We start from the raw sequence: 16,586 nt of genomic DNA, 5'->3' as shown, positions 1-16,586 counted from the left end.
AAATTGCAGCATTTTTCCATGACTACCAAGCCAATGGGCCAGTCTGATTCTAGTAACTCAACATGGTTTGACAATGACTGTAAGGAAAAGGAAAAACAGCTTAGGAAATCACTTAGGAGATACTTAAGCAGCCCAAACATGGAACTACAGAAGGAGTATATTACCATAAGGCAGAAATATAAGCAGCTACTGAAGAGAAAAAAGGCCTCCTATACCAACAACTTATGGGCTGGTCTAGAACAGGCAGCAAAGCTGGCCTCACCTACACTATTCTGGTTGGAGGTCTTAAAAATTATTAGAGATAGAAAACTAATAAGTGACCCAAACATTAGTGCAGAAAGATGGGAGAAGCATTTGGCCACGCCAGCAGCAGTGGATAGCTCCGATGAGCTTATATCCTCTCCGGAGCTTGATACAGGAATATGAAGCTCTACCGCAGTGGGAAGAAGTGTCAATCATGGAGGTGAGGAGTTTAATCTCCTCCCTGAAGACAAACAAAGCTCCAGGACAGGATGCGCTCCCAGCTTCGTTATTTAAAGATAACATAGCCTGGTGAGCGCCCGTCCTGGTGGGTCTCTTTACTTTTATCAATAGAACAGGGCAAATTCCTGCTAGTTGGCGTTCATCAATAATTATCCCCTTACATAAAAAAGGCTCTAGAGATAACCCAGATAATTTTCGATTAATTAGTCTAATCGATATTTCAGCAAAAATTTATGCTAAGCACTTGCTTCATAAATTAGAGGATTGGATAATGAGAAATAACATTTTAGCTGAAGAGCAGTCAGGTTTCAGGAGCGGAAGATCTACTATGGATAATTGTTTTGTGCTGGACCATCTAATAACAAAGTTTAAGTCTTGGAAAAAACCTCTGTATGTGGCATTCATAGATTTGAAGGCAGCCTTTGATACAATTGATAGAAAAATTTTATGGGATAAATTAGAGGCTATGGGAATAGAAAAGAAATTGTTATATTTAATTCGACTGTTATACACGGAAACCCAAGTAAGAGTTCGAGTGAATAGGTCAGGATTGGTAACAAATGCAATCCCATTAAAAAAGGGCGTCAGACAAGGTTGTACTTTAGCCCCAACACTTTTTAATTTATATTTAAATGACCTCCCAAAATGTCTGGAAGATACATCACTCCATGGGCCTAGTATAGGAACAAGACAGGTCAATTGCTTGTTATATGCCAATTATATAATTTTGTTGTCAGCCTCACAGGTGGGGCTACGAAGGTCACTTGGGAGGTTGGCAGCATATTGTATAAAAAATCGCCTGACAATTAATATAGAGAAATCAAAGGTAATGATATTTAGCAGGCAACAAAATATAAGGAGATGGGTTCTAAGTGACAGAAGAATAGAACAAGTTCAGTCATTTACCTATTTAGGGCTAGTATTTCAGACAAATGGCAAATGGAATAAGCAGGTAAAAGCCGGAGCTCGGAAGGCCATGGCTCGGATGGCTCAATTAAACAAACTTATTTTAGAGAAAACTCCATCTTCATTAATCTCAGTGCTAAAGGTCTTCCAGGCGAAAATCGAACCAGTACTTACCTATGGGGCAGAAATATGGGGGTCAGTTAAGCTGCCTGGGCTGGAAATCCCTCAAAATAAGTTCCTGAGGAGAATTTTGTTAGTGTCCCCCGGAACCCCAGCATGTGTAGTAAGGGCACAAACAGGAGTCCATGCGACTGACACTAGGGCCTTGTTGAAGACTGTTTATTATTGGTTGAGAATAATCGAGATGGAGGAAGGGAGATTACCAAAATTAGCACTGATGGAGCAGATTATCTCAAGTAATAAAAATAACTGGTTATCAAGAGTTCTGAAGCAGGTGTCTAGCTCTGGTATCCCTTTAAATTGGCAGCAGTATGACTATAGGCAGATCCAAAATTGGATTGCACAGAGACTTAAGGACATAAGTGCCCAATCAGATATTGCACAGGTGACAGCAGTAAAAGTTTGCCCCTGGTTATCAGCCAATAAACAAATTTTCAAAATAGAAAAATATTTAGCTGTGCCTTTGTTTCCCGTCCTGAGAAGATTCTTTACAAAATTGAGGTTGGACCAACTTGGAACAAATATGCTCTGGGGTAGATATAAAGGTATTCCTGTAAGGGAAAGGGTCTGTCTATGTGGGACGGGGGAAGTCGAAACAACGTCCCACGTAATTTTTGATTGCCCCCTATATTCAGACCTGAGGGAACATCAACTGGGCAGGATCTTTTATACCAGCACCCCTAAGTCTAAAGAGCACTTTTTGCGATATTGTTTGTTAGGTTCCAACTTGCAGTTGGTAAAATGGATTGCTAAATTTGTGGTAAAGTTGATGGGAAGGAGGACAAAGTTGGTGCAGCAAAATGCGGTAGATTGTAAGAATGATCACTTGATCTAACAATGTAATTTTAATAGCAGTTAACACTGATTGGGTAGATGCAGGGGCAACATTATAATATAATTTTAATTATATTTAAATGGTATTTTAAATTATTGTATTTTATCCCGATTTTATTTTAGATCGTATTTTATTCTAATTGTGTTTTAATTGCGAGTTATTCCAATCTTACTTAATTTGTTTTACCAAACCTTTGTAATGATTTGTCTTTGTAATTCTGCACTTGATATGGCCCAAAGGGCTAATCAATAAATAAAAATTACAATTGCGTGGGGGGGGCGAGAGAGGGCTTTGGCGACCCCTGTGAAATGGCCGTTCGACCCCCAAAGGGGTCGTGACCCCCAGGTTGAGAACCACTGCCTTAGACCCATGGGGATGAGAATCCTCACCCAACTCCATCAGGTCATTAGATGAGCCTTAGCTGCCATCTTAATGCTTTGAGTCTACCTCTCTTTAGAACAGTTGCCTGCAGTGCACTGAATTGAAACCTCAGTCCACAGTAGGTCAGTCTATCGAAAATACTGAAAGCTGTTTATCCAGTAGCCTTTCACCACAGTACGTAATGGGGGAAGTCACAAGGACTCTCTAGTCTATGGCACTCCCAGGTGGCACTCCCAAGTTCCTGGGCCAGACTCTGCTGGCCGCTGCAGCAGCAACCCAGCCTTCAGCAGGTGAAAGAGAAAATTGCTGGCTGGAACTGGTCAGCCTCCTGTCTGATCCAGTATTGAGGCTGGGGCTTCAAGGCTCTTGAGCAGACTCGGACCAGTGGCCGTCACACTCCTAAATTTGAAGTCAAGCCCCTGAGGCCTCATTGCAGTCAATTGGAGATCATCATCTCCCTAAATCTGAGCCATGCCCGAGGGCTGAAACCAGACCCTTCTACCAGCCATTCCCAGATCTTAAACCCCCAAAATCAATAAGAGTTGCAACATTGTAATTTGGAACAAAATGACCACCGCTGCTGCTCCCAGTGGCTCTGACAGCTGTTTTGTGCCTAAATGCGCTCCGTGCCAAAGCCGCAGTGAATCTGGGCCTTCTTGCACACCCCGGTGTTGTCACAGCCGCCAAATGGTGGCGCCACTTGCCACCGCGCCACTACTTAGCTGCTCCGCGGTCGCCAGGGGTGTATAGGAACGATCTTCCACCTTTCCGGGGTTCCGGCTGGATCCTTTGTCCAGTTGCAAGTGCTCCCTGTCACGGAACCTCCAAAATGGTGGTTCCCCACAGCAGCCGCCAATGGTCTGCCCGGCCTGCCAGCTGCTTTGTGCCGATCCCCAGTGTGGAAGAGTGCTGCAACTGTCTGGAGCCTAAAGCTATCTGTTTTTATATTGTCTGAAACTCTCCAATAATACTTAAACCCTTATCAACTCCAATTAACCATGCAGGTCAGTTCATACAGGTCATTGAAACCCTGTCTGAATTGCTCAAGATTGAGTTGAAACTGGGAGGAGCACCAGAGGGGGTGTCCCTTCAAATTACAACCCAGTCTGTAGAGCTAGAAGACAGAGTGAATCCCATGGCTGGAGTCTCAAGTCCCCTATCAGGAAAACCTGATCCCCTGTTTAAAAGGAAAAACTGGAACCATTTATTTACTTAAATTTTATTCTTGGGAAAGAATATTGTCACAATATGATAATATGCCCATATCCTACTGTGCTCCATCAACATTCCAACTGAATTAGGGCATCTCCCAGCATAAGAGCCAAATGCTTCTGAAAACTTTATTCCTAAAAAATAACTTATTCACAAAAATAGAAAACTACCAAATAACCTGGGAATCAGTTAAGGGTAAATGATGACTGATATTTTATTCTTTCAATGTTTTACTCTTTCAACATTTCTAGCCAGGAAGGAAAATTTGTTTTGTTTATGCATCCTGATTTCCTAAAATTGTTCATGATTGCTGGTTGCCATCCTTCCTTCCCTCCCCCTCTTTCCTTCCCAAAGATTTGACTTTCTAAACAAAACCATTCTATTTCTGAAATGATAGAACAAAACCAAGTCAGACACCATGTGGAAAGCCTTGCTTGAGACATGCATCTTCATAAAACAAAACCAAAAGGACTATCATGCTAACCATCTTTTCTTTGAGTGAGGAAAATTAAATTTTGGAAAGAAAATCGGCTTTCTTAAAACATTTCAGAGAGAGAAGCAGCCAGGTCGGGCCAGTGTCTCGGGAGAGTATGTGGAGCATCTCCCCGAGCGCCCAAGGCACAGCCAGCACCAAGGGCTGCAAGAAGCAGATGCAAGATCAAGCAATATCTTGCGGCCACAGAGCTTCTTGCGGTTGGTGCTGGACGAGCCTCGGTCACTTGGGGAGACGTTCCATGTGCTCTCCGGGTCGGCGGCTGCTTTTATAAGGTCCAGCCTCTCCTCCTCGTTCGAAAAAGTAAAAACTCTTGAAGCTTTAGCATTTTAAAAGGAACCTTTTATTGAACAGGAGTGATAGCAAGATTAAAGGAAAAGCAGACTCCGAGTTTCCGTCAGGCAATACAGTTAGGATAAAGGAATTAGAAACCCCTCCCTTCAGTCCAATGTGTATTCAGCCAATCAGCAGGTGTGGAGATATTATCGTAACGGCCAGCCTGAGAACGTATAAGTGAACGTTTTTCAGAGTCATCTTCCGCCGGCTTTCAGAGTGATACAATCCACATGGCCCTCCCTTCCCCTCCTTTCCCCTAAAGGTGAGAAAATCTCAAGATGCCTATCCACCAGGATAAAGGTTATAAAGTGAAAGGTTACATGTTATGAAAGAGTGAGGAAGAAAGCAATAAACTAAGTAATACATCTATGGTGCCCCCTTCTCCCAGAAGAATGGCAGCATCATGATAAGGATCTGACATGCTGTCCTCCTTAGAAAAAAGGAAAATCCACCTGTAAAGAGAGAAGGAAAATGATTACAGTAAGTTGACATGGTTTGTTGGGATATTGAAGGTGGAATTTCCTTAAAAACATAGGGGCTTTAACATGTTTCTTGGCTACCCATTCATTTTGGGATGGTAGTAAATGCTTCCACACAACCAGATACTGCGTGAAGCCATGGTGAGTGTGGGAGTCAAGTATCTCTTTAATCTCAAAATGTTATTCTCCCTCCACCATAATGGGAACAGGAGGTGTGGGTGCAGGGTGGTCTGAGAGAAGAGGTAACTTCTGGTTTGAGTAGGCTGCAGTGAAACACTGGGTGGACTTGTCTAAGTGTTTTGGGAAGGAGTAGTTCTACAGTCACTGTGTTGATAACCCTGGTAATGGGGAAAGGCCCTATGAATTTTGGTCCCAATTTCTTTGAGATTTGTAGTGATTGTAATAATTTAGTAGATAAGTAAACTCTATCCCCTATGTGGAATGGTTTTGTTTCCACTCTTTTCTTGTCAGCTTGTGCTTTGAATGCAGCTCTGGCTTCTTTCAGGGTTAGTTTTACCACTGGCCATGTGGTTTGTAGGTTTTTCATCCACTCCACTTAAGGAAGGGGATGGCAGGTTCTTCTGTGAGTAGTTCAGGCATTGGAGTGAAATCTTGGCCTGTTGCTACTCGAAATAGGGTGAAACCTGTGCTGGAGTGTACTGAGTTGTTGTATACCAGCAAAAGGTAACACGTCAGTCCAATTGTCCTGTTGGTAATTAATAAAACATCTTAAAGTATTGTTCTAGAACGCCATTGGCTTGTTCCACCACCACCCCCCATTAGTCTATGGGTGGTGGGAGGAGCTTAAGCTTTGGGTGGTTCCTAGTCGGCTCAGGAACGCCCTCCAAAATTTTGAAGTAAATTGGATCCCCTGATCAGAAATAATCCTTTATGGGGCTCCATGGAGATGGTAAATGTGGATTAGGAACATCTTTGCCAGTGTCTTGGCTGTTGGGATTTTTGGGCAGGGGATAAAATGGGCCTATTTGGAGAACAGGTCAGTTACTACCCAAATGACAGTATTCCCTGCACTTTTTGGCAGTTCAACAATGAAATCCATGGAGATCTCTCTCCAGGTTGCTGAAGGCTCGGGAACATTTTGTAAGAGTCCAGGGGATTTCCCTTGTCATCTTTTCGCTGCTGCGCAGGCAGGGCAACTGGCTATGTAGCTTTCTATATCTTTCTTGAGGGATGGCCACCAGAATTGCCTTTTGATGAGGTGTAGGGTCTTTACAAATCCAAAGTGCCCAGCTAGTTTGGAATCATGACAGATTGCCATAAGGTGTAGTCTTCGACTGGCAGGGACATATAGTTTTCCTCCCACCCAGGCTAAGTCATCTTTCAGCAGGCAGGTACTTTTGTGTATCTGCAATCATTCATCCTTGATCATGGCTTGCTTAAAAGCCTGGGTGATGGCATTGTCTGTAGGCAGTTCCTGTTTGGATTGTGTCCTGGTGATTACTTTGGCTGCTAGTTGGGGGCTTTGGAGCAAAGGCTTAATTATTTCGGCTCTTGTGCTATTCCATTGAGGTTTTCTCGATAGCGCATCTGCCAAAAGGTTTTTCCCTCCCAGAAAATATTTGAGGGTGAAATCAAAGCGTTTGATATATTCAGCCCATTGTACCTGCTTGGGGGAAAGTTTCCACGGAGTCTTAAGGGCCTCCAAGTTTTTATGATCAGTCCAAACTTCAAAGGGGATTTTATTTCCCTCTAGGAAGTGTCTCCAAGTCAGGAGTGTCCAGCGCACCACATATGCTTCTTTTTCCCAGATGGCCCACCTCTCTTCAGTATCAGTTAATTTTTTGGAAGTATAAGCATATGGTTGTAGGTAGTCTTGCTTGTTTTTTTGAAGCAAGACGGCTCCTACTGCTACGTCACTGGCATCTGCCTGTACGATAAATGGCTTTTTTGGGTCTGGCTGTTTTAAGACTGGTTCCGCAGAGAATAGTCATTTGAGTTTTTCTATTGCTGCTTGGCATTCCATTGTCCAGTTTAATGGTTGTTTGGTTTTGGCTTGTCCTCCCCCTTGGTTTTTAATAGGTTGGTTATGGGGAAGGCAATTTGTGCAAATGCCGGAATGAATTGATGGAAGAAAATTGCAAACCCCAGGAAACTTTGTAATTGTTTGCATGTGCGGGTTGGTGCCCAATCAATCACGGCTTGCACTTTTTGTGGATCCATTTCTATGCCCTTGTGGGAGATTCGATACCCTAGGTCAGTGATGGCTAGCCTTTTTGCCATCGCGTGCCAGGAGAGGGGTGGGTGGGGGAGGGTTGCGCGTGCACGTGCCCACGCGCATGTGTGCGCACCGCCTCCCCCTCCCCCCCCCCGCTCCTGGCACATGATGGCCTGGTAGGCCCGTTTTTCTTTCTTACCTGGTTCCAGATCCTCTCTGTGTATCTGGGAACGGCGAAAACAGCCTTTCCCACTCCCTTGGAGGCCCTACGGAGGCCGAAAAAGCCCATTTCCCAACTCCCGGTGGGACAGGAAGTGACATTTTTTGCTGTCCCCAGCCTCCAGAACCTCTCTAGGAGCCTCTCTAGGAGTCTCTAGGAGCCTCTCTAGGAGTCTCTGGAGGCTGGGGACAGGAAAAAACGTCACTTCCTGTCCCACCAGGAATGGGGAAATGGGCCCTTTGAGCCTCCGTAGGGCCTCCAAGGAAGTGGGAAAGGCTGTTTTCACCGTTCCCAGATACACAGAGAGGATCTGGAGCCAGGTAAGAAAAAAAAACGGGCCTTCCCCACCCTCCCCCCAGGCCCTCCAGAGGCAGGAAACAGCCTGTTTCCCTACTTCTGGTGGGCCCAGAAGGCCCAAAAATCAGCTGGCCAGTGCACACATGCGCCCCAGAGCTGAGCTGGCGTGCCCACTAATATGACTCCGCATGCCACCTGTGGCACGCGTGCCATAGATTCGCCATCACGGCCCTAGGTAGTCTATTTTTTCTTGGTGGAATTCACATTTGGAGAGTTTGGCATAGAGCTTCGCTGAGTGGAGTTTGTTTTGGACCTCTCGGACCACTTTTATGTGCTCCGCTTTGGTTTCAGTGTATATTAAAATGTCATGTAAGTAAACCAGGACCCCTTTGTACCTCATTTATTAGTTGTATAAAGATGGCAGGGGCACCTTGTAGTCCAAATGGGAGTACCTTGAATTGATAGCAACCCAGGCATGCATTAAATGCGGTTTTCCATTCGTCCCCTTCCCTTATTCTGATCTGTAATAAACCTCCCTTAAGTCCAGTTTTGAGAACATTTTTCCCTTAGAGAGATGGGCTAGCATATCTTTCATAAGGGAGAGGGGGTACACATTTTCTACACTCACAGTGTTGAGATTTCTATAGTCCACACAAAGACGTAGAATGCCATCTTTTTTCTCATAAAATAGTACCGGGGCAGCGATTTTTGGTCGGGTAGGCTCGATGAATCCTCTTGCTAGGTTTTTATCAGTGAAAGCTCTCAGCTCCTCTAGTTCCCGGGAGGGACATGCTATACATTTTCGGTTTCAGAAATTTAGCCTTTGGTAAAATTTCGATAGCACAATCTGTGGAGGGGGGGTGGGAGTTCATCGGAGCCTTCTTCACTGAAAACCTTGGCTAAGTCTCTGTGCTCTCTAGGTATGCCCTGGGTTGGCTCAGTCCAGCCAGGCATTGCTGTTTCTTTGTTTGCACCTCCCTCAGTTTTTTCATTAGGTCATCAGTGAAAGTTATGTGCCCTTGAAATCTTGTGGTCCCTTGTTTCCAATTTACTTTGGGGTTCCATTTTCTCAATCATGTGAGCCCTAGGACTAGCAGCCACTCCATTCTGGGTGCCACTATAAACGTGAGTGTTTCATCATGGTTCCTCAAGTTTATTTGTAGGGGTTCTATGGCAAAGATGGCTGGCTTCCCCCCCCCCACCCGCTACTGATCCATCTAACTGGCAGAATGTGATGGGTTTTTTTAGCTTCCATAGGTGAATCCCCAGCTCTCCCATCAAGGTTGGGCTAATTAAGCATTGGGTGCACCCCAAGTCCAGTAATGCTGAGATTTTTACTTTTTTTTTCTCAACTGGGGATAAAAAGCCTTAGGGGCAGGGTGAGTGGTTCAATAGGGTCACTTACTAGCTGATCGCCTTCCGGGTCACTTTCAGACAAACTTGGGTTTTCACGTTGGGGTGCCGGAGTTCCTTCCCCTGGGGTTGTAGGGGCGTGAAACTCTAAAGCCTTTCTGCTTCTTAAAGCGATTTCCTTCCTTGGGGGGTTGATTTTGTGGGCTTTCTTCCTGACAAGTGCTCTGGTGGGTGTCATTCGAAAACTTCGTGGGAGTTTTCGAATGACACTGCTATGCGATGCCCCTCCTTTCCGCACTTGAAGCTGGCTGGCTTCAGCGCTAGGACAGTTTGCGGCTTGAAGGGTTCCCAGTTCCCCTGAGGTGGGAATCTTATCCAAACTCTTCCGGCTCAGTACTGGTTTCTGGTCATGTTGATCTCTGCCTCTTACGCTATGAGGTACCACTCATGCAAACGGTTAGGGGCACCCCGAGCCAGGCAGGCATTGTAGAGGTCATATTCAGGCCATCTTTAAGCCAGCTCACCAGAATATCTTCTGGCCAATCCACGCGCTGTCAGAGTTCCAAGTAACACCCCCAACAAAATCAAACTTCGAGGCTTGAGGTTCCTCAAAGCTAATTTTTATTAGAGATGTCATATTGGCACATCTGGGAAAACCCAAATCTGAGAGCTTCTGGGTTTTCCTCACCCAAAAGAAAATTCAAGTCCTTGCCCATCACCCACATGTTCATCACACGAACCAATCAGACACCTCATACTTCTCAGCATAGCTCCAGGGCACAACGGCCTTGACTTTCTAGAAAGAATGTTTTGACTACATATCATCTTCACTCTATACAATCCCCCCTCCCACAGTAGAAATTGTGGCATGCCTGAAGGTTCAAAGGTAAAAGATGGCTTCCAGATCTGACAGGCAGCAGGCAAGGTCTTGGAACTCCTCAATTTATTCTGCAACTGACCGGCATCCTTGCTTCATCCATGATCCCCCCCCCTCTCCCAGGAGAATGGCAACATCAGGATAGGGATCTGACAGCTTCTCTCCACTGCTGCTCTTGCTGGGAGAATATCTTGCGCAGCACAGGAAAATTTAGCCATGAGCTGCTGCTTTGGGTCCTGTAAGACCCATCCGGAAAGCACTCCGGCAGAGAGAAGCAGCATTCAATCCAGCTGCTTCTCTCCGCTGCAGTGCTTTCCAGATGGGAGCTAGAGGGACACAGCGGCTCATGGCTGCTAACTTTCACTGTGCTGTGCAAGACGCTCACCCAGCAAGAGCAGCGACGGAGAGAAGCAGCTGCTGATCTGGAGAGCACATGGAGCATCTCCCCGAGCGCTCGAGCCTTGCCCAGCACCAACGGGCTGCAAGAAGCTCTGCGGGCCGCAAGATGTTGCTTGATCTTGCGGCCACTTCTTGCTTAATTTGACTTTGAAGCTGTAATTCAGTACATGCTTACATAGGAACTGCTGGTTAATTATATAACATTGGGTGCTTAATAGTGGAACCATGGTTAAATGGTGTCATACATCCTTTATTTTCTTTCTTGCTCTAATACAGTCATGAGGAATAGATCTAGGCAACTAACAATATTCAAAACAGCATAAAAACCAGAAACATGTTGGGCTAAAAATAAGTTCACCAATAACAAAACAGCACAATCATTGCACAGACTCAACCACACCCACTGATTCCCATGTCCAATGACAGAACCAGGTCTGTAAATGTTGCAAAAGGATAATAGGATTGGGGCCAGTGGAAATGATATTCCAAAGTGAGGTCACAACAGAAGGGGCGTTGGTCCTACCTGAGACCAGGGTGGTGCTCAGTTGCTCATGATTGGTGGACTGAGTCTGCCATAATTGTTAGGTCCCGCCTATGTTGCCTAGGATACCCAGCTTTTGGCGAAGGCAGGAGACCGACAGACTCGGCGTGTGGAAGACCAAAGAAAGGTAAGGAAAGAAAGGACAGAGACAAGACTGGCGCAGGGAGGATCTGGCTGCTGTCTCCACCCTACGAGAAGGAGGGTCTCAGGTAGGACCAACGCCCCTTCTCCATAGTGGGTGGAGACAGCAGCCAGGATTGGACATACCCAAATTCACAGCCCCAATTAACGGGTGGGGCCAGGCTGGACCGAGGGACCCTCCCCTGAAAGAACCCCTTGCAGCACCCGACGTCCAAAGGCGGCATCCGCTGAAGCGAATTTGTCAATTTTGTAGTGGCAAATGAACAGTGATGGAGAAGTCCACATAGCCACCCGGCAGATCTCCAACAAGGAGGCCTGAGTAGCCCAGGCCGCCGACGTGGCTGCACTGCGGGTGGAGTGCGCTGTTAACCGAGGAGGACATGGCACGGAACACAGATCGTAGGCCGTAGCGATCGTGTGATGTATCCAACACCTGATGGTAGAAGATGATACCTTGGAAGCAAGCGACCCCGGCAGAAAGGACACAAAGAGAGATTCAGACCTGCGGAAGGAAGCCGTCCGTGCAATGTAAATCTTCAATGCTCTACGGACGTCCAAGGTATGCCAATGCCATTCCCTAGGATGCGTAGGTCGCGGGCAGAAATTGGGCAAGGTAAGTTCTTGCATGCGATGAAAAAGCATGTTCACCTTGGGCACAAAAGTAGGATCCAGCCGGAGGACAACACTGTCCGTGTGGAAAATACAAAGATCACTCCGAGTGGAGAGAGCAGCCAGTTCGGAGATGCGGCGAGCTGAGGTGATGGCCACCAAAAAAGTGACCTTACAAGTCAGCAAACGGAGGCTGGCAGTCCGCAAAGGCTTGTACGGGGGACCCGTAAGTGAGCTCAAGACCAGCGATAGGTCCCAGGTAGGTACTACAGTGGTTTAAAGCACCCTGTTATTAACACAGCTGCCTGCAATTTACTGCTGGTTCGAATCTCTCCAAGGCTCAAGGTTGACTCAGCCTTCCATCCTTTCTAAGGTAGGTTAAATGAGGACCCAGTTTGTGGGGGCAATAAGCTGACTTTGTATAAATATACAAAAGTATGAAGGCTATTGCTGAATGCACTGTAAGCCGCCCTGAGTCTCCGGAGAAGGGCGGCATATAAATCAAATTTAAAAAAAAAAAAAAAAAAAAGGTAGGTGGACACAAATTAGAGGGTCCCCGCAGGAAATGGCGGAGCAGCGGATGTTGAGCCAAGGAATCCAGAGATCTGCAGGCAAGCACTGAGGAAATGGCCGCCACTTGTCGGTGCAGTGTATTAGGAGACAGACCTTTGGCGAGACCCTCCTGGAGGAAGACCAGGATGTCGACAATGGAGGCATGAAGAGGTTGAATTCCGTGCCGAGTACACCACATGCAGAAAGACTGCCAGGTCGCTGAATAGATCCGGTTGGTGGAAGGCCGCTGCGAAGCCTTAATCATCTGGATAACGTCTGCTGGAATGTTGACGCTCCTCAGAGAGCGCCGCTCAATCTCCAGGCAGTCAAATTGAGCCACAGAGTGTCCGGGTGCCGCAAGGTCCCCTGTGTCAGGACATTCTCCTGAGGGATGCGCCAAGGAGGGGCGACCGACAAGGAAACAAGGTCCGCAAACCAAGGCTTCCGAGGCCAGTGAGGGGCCAGCAGAATCAGCTCCGCTCGCTCCGACACTAGCTTGCGGATCACCCGCAGCAGGAGGTGTACAGTAGCCCCGTTGGCCACGGGGATCTGAGTGCATCTGTGGCCACTGCGCGAGGAGCAGGGTACCTTGTGAAAAAACGTGGGAGCTGAGTGTTCGCTGGCGTCGCGAACAGATCAACCTCGGGAACGCCGAAGCAGAGGGTCAGGTCCCTGAAGATCCGAGGGTTCAGACGCCACTCTGTGTGATCCAGGCATTGATGGCTTAGCCAGTCTGCCTGAACATAGTCCACACCGGAGATGTGTTCCGCAACCAGGGAGGCCAGGTGACGTTCCGCCCAGAGCCCGAGCGACATGGCCACAGACATGAGGGAGCGGGATCTTGTGCCCCCCAGCCGGTTGACATGGGCCTTCGCAGTGACGTCTGTAAGGACCAGGACGTGGGAGCCGGAGATGAGATGCCAGAAAGCCCAAAGGGCCAAGAATATTGCATACAGTTCCAGCCAGTTGATCGGATGGTGAGATTTGCGACTGCTCCATGTGCCTTGCGCCGTCTGTCCCAGACAATGGGCTCCCCAGCTCTGCAGACTTCGTCCATGGTCACTACCACCCTCTGCGGTTCAAAGAAGAGGGAGCCCTTTGAAAGCGCCGGAGACCGCCACCACCGAAGGGACCTGCGTACTGACAGGGGAACCGGGCCCTAGAGGGACGAAGTGCCCCTGCCCGCCTTCTGCAATGGCAAGAGAAACCACTGAAGATCGCGGGAGTGTAGCCTGGCCCAGGGGACAATGCCAATGGTGGAAATCATCTTCCCTAAGAGCTGGGAAAAAACCCGGGGTGAGATCGATCTACTTGCCTCTACTTGTGCCACCAGGGCCCTTAAACTATCCTGGCGCTCTTGCGATAGGAAAACCTCCCTTGACACGGAATCTATGATCGCCCCCAAATGGAGGAGCCGGGTAGAAGGGACAAGTTGGCTCTTTTTAAAGTTAATCAAGAAGCTATGCGCAGCGACAGCCTGCAAGGTAACCTGCACATCCAAAGCCGCCTGCAATGGAGATGAAGATAAAATTAGAATGTCGTCTAAGTAGCATTGCAGGCGAACTGACTTGGCCCCAAGGGACGCCGCTAGGGCAGACAACACCTTTGTGAAGGAAAATGGAGCTGAGAAAAAGCCAAAGGGAAGGGCCATATACTCATAATGCACTCCAGCATAACAAAATATAAGGAGCCGTCGATGGGCGGGGAGGATGGGGATATGAAGGTAGGCCTCAGTGAGGTCTATAGAAGAGAGGAGATCGCCCCTCCGGACGCCGTCGAGGATGGACTTCAAGGGATGCATTTTGAATTTACGGTATGCAACGTACCAATTCAACAACTTAAGGTCCAGAATTGGTCTCCACTCCCCCGATGACTTCGGAACCAGAAAAACATGGAAGTAAAAACCCAACCCCCGGTCAGGAGGGACAGCCCTGGTTGAAAGGAGATGCTGCACTGCTGCCTCCATGAGGGCCCGCCTCTGGAGGTCGCGAGACAATGGATAGCTGACAAAAAACATAGGAGGAGTGGAGAGGAATCCAATTGCCAATCCTGATTTTAAGGTGGCCAAGACCCATTTCTCCAAAATAGTCGCCTCCCAGTGCGCAGCAAAGAGATTCAATCTGCCACGGATGGGTGGACTCGGACTGCATTCAATGACGGTGGCGGAAAGAGCGACCTCCTCCCCCAAGAAAGGGCTGTTTTCTGGTAAAAGGCCTACCTTGAGAAGCCCTGTCCGGGGTATAACGATGACGAGGCTGGGACTGTCCCTGGAATCTGGAGGAAGGGAAGGAAGAGGAAGACCCCCCGTCATGACCTCGGTAAGCCGAGCGAGTTGGATAAGGATGAAAGCGAGGTTCGCTCCTACGGTAGACAGTCGGTAGAACCCTCCGTTTGTCCTTAGTCTCCATAAGAAATGCGTCCAAACCGTCCCCGAACAGCTTGGTACCCGCAAACGGAACAAACGCTAAACGCCATTTGTGCCTGGCATCCGCCTGCCAGTGATGAAGCCAGACCAGCCGACGGGCAACTACCGCAGAAGCCAGGGATTTTGCCGCAAAACGAGCCGCGTTCAATGTGGTATCCGCCGAGAACTGTATGGCCGCAATGATCTTGTTTAAATCCTGCCGTACGCGGATATCGTCAGAGACCAAGGACTCCTGAATTTGGCGCAACCAGAGGAGTGTGGTCTGATTAAAGAAAGACGCTGTGGAAGCGGAGCAGATGGCCCAAGATGCCCCCTGGAAGACGCACTGTAAAACCTGGTCTGCTCTCCTCTCCTCAGGGCGAAGACCCTCGCCCGGGTCTTCGGGCATGGTCGCATTGGGGAGTAATGCCAACACTGGTGAGTCCACAGATGGAATTTGAAGTAGAGTAGCTAGATCGGAGGGCACGTTGAAATTTCTCCGTTCTGTAGTCGAAGGGGTTACCATCGTGCCAGGCGAATCCCACTGCTTCCTGACGACCTCCAAAAACAGAGGTGGAGTGGGGATCGTGTCCACAGTCTTGGAGGCTCCGTGAAGAGGGGATCCAGGTCCCCTGGAGATGTGGAGGAAGACGGCACCGGTGCAGCCAGGGAGGAAGCAAGCCCAGCTGTATTGATGGCTTTAAAGAGCAGAGACTTGAACAATGTTTGGGGAAACAAGCCAGTGAAAGCTGGTTGTTCTGGAGGCATTCCCTCATCCTCTGAGAGCTCATGCTCTAGCGGGTCAACGCCGCCTCAAGAAGAAATATGACTATCTGCCGAAGAAATAGGCGAGTCAGGAGCGGCTATGGAAAGAGCATCGTCACAGTCTGCCTCATGTGAGATGGCAGAACGGTCAGAACACACCGAAAGCTCTTATGAGAAGGTCGAATCTGGGCCAAAGACTGTTGCAAGGCCGATGCAATGATATTCTACATTTGGTCTGAAGAAAGGAGGACTGGAGCATCAGGAAGTGCTGGCCCTGAATGAGGAGATACCCCCGTGAGCTGGTGAGGAGAGGAAGACCGGGGAGGACCAGTCGGAGCAGGTTGTATCGTCTGACTCCACAAGCTGTCCAGCTGTATGACCAACTGACCGTCCAACAAGGACAAGTGGTCCAAAGGATGCGCCGACCCTGGGGGGGCGGGGCTCTCTGAGGGTGGAACCGCTAAGGACACTGGTGCTACTTGCGAAGGTCTGGCAACCCGCTTACAAAGCTTCTTCAGGGTCCTGTCCCTGCACATCTCGGCCCGTGTGGAAGCAGAGTGCTTGGAAGGCCCACGGCAGGGCTCCAAAGGTTGGTCACCGGTAGTGAGATCCGAGGGAGGATGAGTCCCCTCCACAGTGACCGATCGGGATGCGCTGCCGGCAGCCAAACTGGCTCTCCGCCCATGCTTGGACTTACGGCCTTAGGCATGGTGCCGTTGCCGGGAAAAAAGATGTTCTCTTTAAATCTGCTAACTGTCAAATACGGCAAAGGGCACAGACCAAAGTCTGGAGGCCACAGGAACAGTCCAGGTGAAGTCTAGAGTAGAGGTTGGGCCGCTGCCAAAATCCACTGAGAGAGGGGGGTGCGAAGCTCCACCAACAGACCTGCTCAGTGCCCACCTAGCAGGAACAATGGCAACAAAGGAGCAGCCGCCAGGGCGTAGGGC

At 48.3% G+C, this 16,586-nt stretch overlaps 1 protein-coding gene across 7 annotated transcripts in view; it reads left to right on the top strand.

The window, feature by feature from the left end:
* GXYLT1 (glucoside xylosyltransferase 1) overlaps window positions 1-16,586 on the top strand; it is an 89,853-nt gene that overhangs the window by 44,339 nt on the left and 28,928 nt on the right. Inside the window, exon 1 of one of the 7 annotated variants that reach the window (XM_034404285.3) lies at window positions 11,588-11,868. The exons of the other annotated variants lie outside the window; for them this stretch is intronic. Within the exon in view, the coding sequence (XP_034260176.1) occupies window positions 11,756-11,868 (113 nt within the window). The 5' untranslated portion in view covers window positions 11,588-11,755. Of the gene's footprint in view, window positions 1-11,587; window positions 11,869-16,586 lie in introns of those variants that run through there. 7 annotated transcript variants of the gene reach the window in all.

The sequence above is a fragment of the Pantherophis guttatus genome, chromosome 7 (assembly GCF_059756535.1).
Source record: "Pantherophis guttatus breed Tessera chromosome 7, ASM5975653v1, whole genome shotgun sequence".
Taxonomy (NCBI): domain Eukaryota; kingdom Metazoa; phylum Chordata; class Lepidosauria; order Squamata; family Colubridae; genus Pantherophis; species Pantherophis guttatus.
The sequence above is the reverse complement of the archived record's forward strand: the minus strand, read 5'-3'. Positions and strand labels throughout refer to the sequence as shown.